Source organism: Morone saxatilis, unplaced genomic scaffold, assembly GCF_004916995.1.
Source record: "Morone saxatilis isolate NCDOM2014 unplaced genomic scaffold, NCSU_SB_2.0 Contig22, whole genome shotgun sequence".
In the NCBI taxonomy this organism is placed as follows: Eukaryota; Metazoa; Chordata; class Actinopteri; family Moronidae; genus Morone; species Morone saxatilis.
The window spans coordinates 20959489-20968599 of record NW_023339785.1 but is presented as its reverse complement, the minus strand read 5'-3'; the positions used below and the strand labels follow the sequence as shown (position 1 = coordinate 20968599).

General features: G+C 40.1%; 1 protein-coding gene across 1 annotated transcript in view; it reads right to left on the bottom strand.

Annotated features, from left to right (window-relative positions):
* LOC118333613 (endothelin receptor type B-like) overlaps positions 1-7866 on the bottom strand; it is a 12880-nt gene extending 5014 nt beyond the window's left edge. Inside the window, exons 1-4 of the mRNA XM_035669339.1 lie at positions 7642-7866; positions 1616-2155; positions 557-669; positions 264-468 (exon numbers count right to left, since the gene is read on the bottom strand). Coding sequence (XP_035525232.1) covers positions 264-468; positions 557-669; positions 1616-2002 — 705 coding nt within the window. The 5' untranslated portion in view covers positions 2003-2155; positions 7642-7866. The remainder of the gene's footprint in view (positions 1-263; positions 469-556; positions 670-1615; positions 2156-7641) is intronic.
* Between the last annotated feature and the right edge of the window lie 1245 nt (positions 7867-9111).

Here is a 9111-nt window from a genome sequence, read left to right as displayed (position 1 = left end):
GTAGAGCTGGCGACCCATGTACCAAGACTGAGTCCTTGCTGCAGCGGCCCAGGGTTCGAATCCGACCGGTGGCCCTTTGCTGCGTGTCGTCCCCTCTCTCTGCCCCCCCTTCCTGTCTGTCTCCAGCTGTCCTATCAAATAAAGGCATTAAAAGCCAAAAAAAAAAAAAAAAGTTTCATAACCACTTAAGCAATACCTTTATTCTAACTAAAGAATGTAAATACTTCACTGCTAACAGGTTTCACATCTAATCAAGTGCCTACCTTCATAAAGCTGCTGGTCTGCTCTGGATGCAGCAGACACACGCGCAGCTTGTTGCCTCTGTAAGGCATCTCCAACATGTCGAATGCCAGCGCCTCAGGGACTGCGAGCAGCACAGCAACCAGCCAGATCAAAGTGACTTCCACGGCCTTCCACAGTGGGATCCCCATCCCCTTCACCCTGCTCCATGACGTCACAGCATGGTAGCTACACAAACAGCACACACATATATGTTAATTAAATACTTTTAGAGCGAATGTTTGTGTCTGTGGGTGTAGAGTTGATGTCTACCCACCGGTCAATACTGAGGGCACACAGGCTGAGGACAGTGATTCCCACTGAAGCTTTCTGGATGAACGGCATCAGCTTACAGACGTACACCCCGAACGGCCAGTCCTCGGCTATTAGCTGTGTAAGAAAAACGAAGAGGAAAGACATTTGTAGTGTCACCTTTGTAAACACATGGACAGATAGCTTTGAGATTCATGTAGGGGTCCTGTCTTCCTTGTGTCTTCCATTACTATTACTGCTAAAGCCAAATGCAATTAGACTGTGTTCCTTCTCCTCACTGCTGAAATCCTTCTCCCCTGAGGTTACGAAATCAGCTCAGCATCAACAACAAATCAAGATGCAAATTTGATTATTGTAGAGTGCTTTGTATTTGTCAGCCACTAATTATGTCGCTATAACGCTACGTTTTGTTTTCAAACCCATGCCTGTTCAATTCAGCAGATTCTGTTCCTCGTTAAATCTTTTATACGCTCATCATGTTTACATTACAGTTTGTCGCACAAATACCTGAAATGCAGAACCTTTCAGTGTTTTCTGTGTTTACAGTATGACTTGAGCATTTGGCAGTGACTTCATTTACACCCAAGCCTACTGGTATTTTTTCCCCCTTCACACAAGGCAAGTGAGGAACACAAAGACATAGTTTTTACTTAAATCCCAACACTCATGTCGCCCCTAATGTTGGGCTCACGTCTGCTTTTATTGAGTTTTTAGTTTGAATTATCTCATGTAGTCTAGGTGGAAAAGTCTGAAAAGGAAATGAAGAAAACCACACAAAAGACACTGAATGTAGAGACTCAGACCACATAAATTAACTCGTAAATAAACCACAGCTAACCACAGGATGTGCCAAGAAAGGCGTTGAAAACAGCTTACTCATAACTTGGAAACTGCAGTGCAGGGAAATCGCTTTAGATTAATGTCCTACTAAATTAGACACAGACCCATGGATGGGTAATAAATGGAATTAATTTGAAGTTATGTTAAATGGTTGAATTGTTGAAGTGAAGTAGTCGTAGTAAACAAATAGAGATAGACAGACACAAAAGATAAATGTGGTCACCTTAAACACATTAATGGGGATGGCGATGATGATATAAAGCAGATCCCCCAGTGCCAAACTGCCAATCAGGACATTGGGTCCATTCCTCATGCACTTGTTCTTATATATGATCCTGAGCAGCGTTGAGTTGCCGATGATCCCCACCACAAAGATCAGACAGGACACGATGGTGTTCACATACTTGAAGGCGTACTTGATCTCCGTGGGATTTATGCACATGGGGGGGAAGGAGCCCCGAGGCCGGGCTGGCTGTAGGGGCGGGAGCTGGACGGAGGAGTTGTTCTTAGAGGTTTCTGACGCTTCGGAGCCTCCCTGGGAGTCGCGGATGAATCGAGATGCTCCTGCCTCCACGGCCATCAGGAGACACAGAAGAATGACAGCCCTCATCCTCACAAGATGTTCACTTACTCAAAGGCACACAGCAGTCTAAAAAAAAACCACACTTACAGGCAGTCACACACACGCATACTCAAACACTCACACACAGCCACACACAGAGTCTTGCTCCGGGCCTGGCACCATGGGTCGAGCTCGTCTGTCCTGCAGAGAAAGTAGACGAAGCAGCATGTCACACACAAACACAGAAACAGTTGCAGACAGAGATCCTACTGGCTTTGTTGATCCCCCAACATTTTCTATAGTGACACCACCAGGTCAAAGGTTTTACTTATCCTGTGAAATGTCTCAACATCTACTAAGTGGAACGGCACAAACTTTTGTAGAGACATTCATGATTACAAGAGGATGAATCTTAATGACTTTGGTGAGCCCTTGGCTTTTCTAACTAGCATCACCATTGTGCTTCTGAGTGAAATGTCTTGACAACTATTAGATTGCCATAAAATAATTAAATAATTAATGTCTCCCTCAGGATGAATTGTCACTTTGTTACTTTGGTAATTCATCCCTCAACTTTTTCATTTTGTGCCGTCATTAAAATTTGTTTTTTCAGTACCTTTATGAATTTTACTCGTATTTAATTACGCATTACACTAATTAATCTACTTTGCTGTTTTTAAAATCACAATTCGCTACTGAGTAGGCCTACAATTTGACTTATATCCAAACCATTCATCTGCATTTTTGTAGCCAATACACCAGGGACACACAAAAGGTGGAAGTGCACTTCCTTTCAGCACTCGCAATCTGCGGTGGTACTTCCAACTGCAATTCTTTCCATACGCCAGAGCAAGAAAACACATTGCAGGCTAATGAAAACCTGCTTCATTTAAACGCGGCACAGGTTTACAGAGGTGACCAAACTGACCAACTGCACAGGAGTTGGGATTAATTTAGGGACTGAAAAATTGGAAAAGAACTAATTTGTTTGGCTGTTTGTTTGCAGTGCATTGTGAGAAAATGTGTTCTACGCAGGTTGAAAACATTTTTATTATGCTTTTAAGATACAAACTTCCTGCTTTATCTGTATATTTGTTCATTTATGAAAGAAATTTGCTTTGTTGAAAGTAGATATCTTCTACATGGATCTCCCCTTTTGATTAAATGCCTACTATTGATGATGCATCACCAACAGTTGATCATCATCATCATATTTTACTTAAGTATTTCTTAACACCAGTAGTTTTACTTGTAGTTGAGTAATATTCCAGTAATGTAACAGTACTCCTATCTGAGTATAGATTTTTACTGAAACCACTGTCTAATACCTGCAAAGCTAATTACATTCCCATCAGCCTCAGAGGCACTGTGTGTTTATCTCCGATTACCAAATGTAAGCATGCTAACAAACTCAACAGTATAGCCTCACAGGGGCCTATAAGTGAATTTGTTGATGAAAAAATTAGTTTAACTATCGCAAAAACAGGGCAAAAGCATCCATTCACCAGGGAGCTCAACTTACTGATCCCACTCTTTGTCAGCAACGGCACATATATGTATGTACACAATGCATGTCATTACAACACTGTTATTTTTTGTATAATGAATGTATTATAGAATATAATATACAGAAAATAAAGTGAAATGAACCGAAAGGGATGAGAGCAGTGACACATCAGAGACATATGAAACAGTGATAACTGAGGTAATAGGTTAGATGAGGAACAGCCCTTCTGTGTGTCCAGTGTGTGTGTGTGGGTATGTGTGATACTTTCTTTCTCTCATAGACAACACTAGCGAGGCTTTGAGCCTCTCAAGAATCATGTGTACCCCCCAAAATACCCTGGGGCGTCTGGCAGGATAAATGGGCTTATTGATGATGGCGACAATATCTGTGCAGACACGCTATCAGGGCACACAATCACTCACACACACACACAAAGATGTCACAAAAACATCTCTCAGTCTCTGAGCTGACGTGCAAACCTCTTGACACTATGGTTCTGAAAGAAAGGGGTTAAGAACAAATGCTTAGTTTACTTTTTTTAAACTTTTTGATCACATCCTTGAATGTGCATACAAACACACACACACGCACACACACACATGCACTCTCTCAAACACAACTGGCATTCATATCTACATCTGGCTGAGAAACACAGAGGCTTGTTCTGTTCACACACACAAAGACACAAAATCACATGGATGAACTCACACACATATCACAAGAAATCAGTTTTGAAAAATTTGGCCAGCGTCCATACATTATCCTCTCTATCATCTGAATTATGTGTTGTGTTGTATAACATGGTACCTCATTAGGCCATGTTAGAGCAGGATTGTCTGATCTAATTGTAAAGTTGAATTTTAATTGGCCTGATCCTCTTAATCTAATTGCTTTAGAAACCATATCCGACTGTTAGCTCTGTTGGCTTCACATCTTAAGATAGAAGGAGGTGGAAAGTTGGAAACCAGCAGAGTGGAAGTGAAGTGGATACCGGTGGTGGTTAGAAAATATGTGTTTGTGTGTGGGAAGAGAGGGCGTAAAGAAGAGCGCAAAAACGTGAGAAAAATGTGTATAAAAAGTGCAAAGAAAACAAATACAGGAACAGAATGGCAATAAAAGAAGCCTAGATTAAGATGAATGACAATTTGATTTGTTATACTGTTTATTAGAACAAGAGGAGGAAAAGGAAAGCATAAGAAAGGCAAAGTGGGGGGGCAGCTGAAGTACAATGCCAAGGAGTCATGAGAGTGACCTGAAGGCAGGAGAGAGGCAATAAAAGACCGAGGTGACAGGAGGATGTAGGTAGGGTGGATTGAGAAATAATCTTAATGTTATTATTAACATTGTGTAGGTTGCTTGATCATTTGATGAAGTTTAATAATCAGGTGACAAACATAACATGGTGGAAAAACTACCAAACTTAACTTACTGTTAATAAAGGTATCAAAACAATTCTGTTAAAAGACTCCATTACACGTATAATTGAAAGTACTAATTCTGTAGTAAAATGGCCCCTGCGATTGAAATATTATTCTGATGTAATAATAATAAAAAAAAACATAATTCTGATGCATCAGTGGTTAAGCAGCCCTTTACTGTTGTACAGTAGCTGCTTGCGGTGGAGCTAGTTTTTTATATACTGTTCGGTACTTTGAGTGGAAATAGAGAATTTATCTTTATGAAGTAAATGTTGATTGCACGGTGTAAACTCACACTCTTTCTCCATTACATGTTGATATATGTATATGTTACTCTCCCCTCCACCCCAACACCAACACCTGCTGTTGTTACTTGTCTGTTCCCAACTTCAATATAAAATTATGACATTTTCAATGTATCTCTTCGGTGAACATGTGTCTTTATTCTCTCTTATTTCCAAACTTGTGCTGATCATTTCTAAACGTAAAGCTATCTATTGTCTGTGCAATGAACAATAATACCACCTGGAAACACTGGGGGGGAAGTTGAAAAGTTCCACAAAGTTTCCACTTTACGTCCAGTGATTCCGACAGGGGTCAAATCCCTCCAAAAGATCACAAGATAAATCCGAGGGGTTGTGAGTTGATTAATGGGAGAGGAAAGAAGAAAGCTTTTCATTTTTATGCCTCTTTTCTCACATCTTTACTTTATTTCTGAAATATTGGATAATTTTACCTCTTTGGGACTCAGTAATTTCCCCTTTAAACTTCTCACATGATTTCATTTAAACGGTAATTTCACCACGTGAGAAGTTTGGAGGGGAAATGTCTCTTTGATGAAGCTGATAACAACTTACAGACATATGAAACAAAACATAGGGCCTCGACTAGATACAGTTTGCAAGAGGTCACAAGCTGAAAGGTTTGAAACTAACGGTTTAATCTTAACAATAACTTTAATTAACAATATACTGTATTATATGTTTTTATTGCAACGTTGTGATTGGAAAAAGAACTAAATCTGTCAGATAAATGTGGTATAATATTTGTGTCTGATAAACGCAAGTAAAGTACAAGTACCTCAAAACTGCAAATAAGTAAAGTACTGGAGTAAATGTACTTAGTTACTATAATCCAGGACACATTTGTAAACAATCTAATACAATATACTCCTGCAACAAATCTTATATGTGAAGCTTAAAATGTTTATGGTGAAACTGTGTCACAGAGGCTGGCATGTGCATACTTTTTGTTTTTGTTTCATATTGATTAGGTATTGGACAGGTTTTGAAATATTTTCAATATTTTTTCAAAGGAGGGATGTTACCTAAAATCTTTGTCTGATTAACAATAAACCAGCGTCAAATACAACTTATCTAAAGTATATGTGTCTTATATGCATAATGTCTTCCAAGCCTCACTATTATATGATATGAATGATATGAAATTAATTTCTTAATACACAGAAATAGTATCTTAGCCACACAATATCAGCATCTTCTTATTTCTAGGTATTATTGAAGCAATTATGCCTTCTGTAGAGAAGTGGTAAGAGACAAATATGGAGGCGAGAGAGGCAGCCATGCAGCCAGAGGAAGTGCATATTTTTCAGCAAGCTGTTTCTTCAAGTGAGGATGAGGAACATGTCAGGAGAAATACACTCCACTTCTTTGCATGTATTAATGTTGTCATGTACAGTGTTTGAACCAACCTCAGTCAAATGTAAAAGTACATTTCCTTCTAACAGTGTCTCAATTCATTCTAGGCATATATTTATTTAATTATTTCCCTGCACAGAGGGGCTGATTCAACTCTGTGGTCATTTCTGTAGTTTTTGGTGTTGTATTGCCATTGCAAGGTGTTCCTGTTATTTTGACCCCCCACCTGTTTCCAGTTTGGAATAACAGAAACACCCCAGGGTCATAACAGTACCCTTAAGTAGAAATGCAAAAACTAATCCACAGCCATCACAATGTGACTTAAAATGAAAAAATACCAGCTGAGTTTGAGCTCCACTGCACCTAAATGTAAGGTTTGACAGTTAGGGTTTATAGCCCCATTTTCGACCCTTTGTCAAAGTGTGAAATATAGTTTTTGTGCCAGTTCCCTGGAGTTTAGTGGTCTCCTCGGTGAACAGACCCAATAAAGCCAGTCTGCTAAGGACCAAACGCCAGTGAACTGAAAGTATTTTTATTCTTTTGATTTAAATATGTGTTTGTGAGTGCAGCAATATATAATCATGTGCCAGCTTTTATGGCACCTCCAGGGCGCTGCATGACGCCATCACACACTCTACAGGTCGTGAAATGGAAAAGTGTGCATACTGTGCGACGATCGAGCTGCAACAAAGCGGTCCTTCTATTTTTCACGGTATTGTTTAAGCATCTGTGAGGCCCCTCCAGTCCATCACATACACTTTAAATAGGCTAGAAAAACTTTCGACAGCACCAGAAAGACATACTCAATGCGTTTTTAATGGCGGCAAATGTGACCCATGCCATGCAAAACTAATGCAATTCGTAAAAATGTGAAATGGATCGCAAGAATACCAGTTCATAAACTCACAAACCCTCTAATTCAACTGGATAAATGACAATGGAAAGATAGAAAAGGAGAAAACTTTTCCACGCACAATAAAAGTTTTATGCAGTTCAGTAGCTTAACTTAAGTCATGTGGTTGTGGTTACCTCTCCTTCACTGCTTACAATTAAACTGGGCATTTAATCAAATCACGGCCGATGACGTTATCAGTCTGAACTCACCGGAACCGCGGTGTTGTGGTTGTGGTCCAAGCCAAAGGTTTCCGATCGATATTCCAGCAGAGTTCCACTGATTGGTCAGATGCTTTATCGATAATTTTCGGTGGGTTTTCAGCAGTGTTGTTCACGTTGTTTTCCAGCGAGTCCCCGCCGTGCATCAAGGGGGGTCCTCCGCTCCGGTTCTGCCTGCGCTCTGGAGAGACCCGAGCGACTGTGCTGGGTTTTTATAGCCACACGCCGGGAGGCTGAAGAGGCAGCCAATCACATCACAGACGCGAGCATCCTTCCCTCCTAACTGTCAGGACACAACTTTATGAACAGTGTTCCAGAAAATGCGCAACGCTGCACCGGTCTCTGATTTTCCAGCTCTTTAACAACAATTAAATACTTCTTTGGTTGTTGGGCTGGTGACGTACACACAGCGCAGGTACATTTTGGTGATGAAAGAGGAGTTGTCTTTCTCTGACGTGCTGTAAAGCTTCAGTGGCTGACTGGCTGTTATGGGAATGGTTCAGCCTCCAGGGTCCCCCCACCACCACCACCAACCCCAACCCACCCGTCGCCTGCAGGATCTCACTTCAAAACACAAGATACACAAACTCCCTGCCTCCTTTCAAACACTTACGAAACCTATTCAGGTACTTAACCTATTCAGCTCCAATGAACTTTCCATTTTCACTGAATTTCATTTAATAATATCTTTTTCCAACACATTTATGACTATAGTTACTTTGCTGAAGTAGTTTAAACATGTGACTAATACTCATTAGCCTTAGATTACCTTAAAAAAATAATTACTTGTTTCAGGTTGATATATCCTTCATTTAAAGGTCCAGTGTGGAACATTTTGGAGGATCTTGAATATAATATTCATAGGTATTCATTGGTGTATAATCGCCTTAACATAAGAATCGTTATGTTTTCTTTACCTTAGAATGAGCTGTTTTTATCTACAGAGGCTTCTTTTAACTTCTCTTAAGTAACAGTGTGGATGCAGTTTTTCCCATTATGATCAATGGTGCCTCTGTTGAAACTTTTAATAGAATACAGAATTTGAGGACATTACTGGTGATGACGTCTGCCTTAAACTGTTACAATTACTTGTAAGTGGCTTGTTTGTCATTTCCATCTTTAATGTTATGTGACTTTTGAATTTTTCTGTAATGTTCACAGCATTAAAAAATTATAACACACTTATTGTCACGCAAACAGAAGCTATGTGCTGAAATTTATGTGTGCACGTTGTTCTGCACGTACAGAGTCTGTTGCAATCAGGAGGTCGTCCACTTATAAGAAGATTATCCCCGGCTCCTCCCACTGGATGTCGAAGTGTCCTTGAGCAAGATACTGAACCCTAAATTGCCCTCCGGTACTGTGCATCGGTTTATGAATATGAATAAATGAATTAGTTTCTGTTTGTGATGGCCTTTGCCATCACTGTATGAATGTGGCGTATATTTGTAAAAGCGCTTT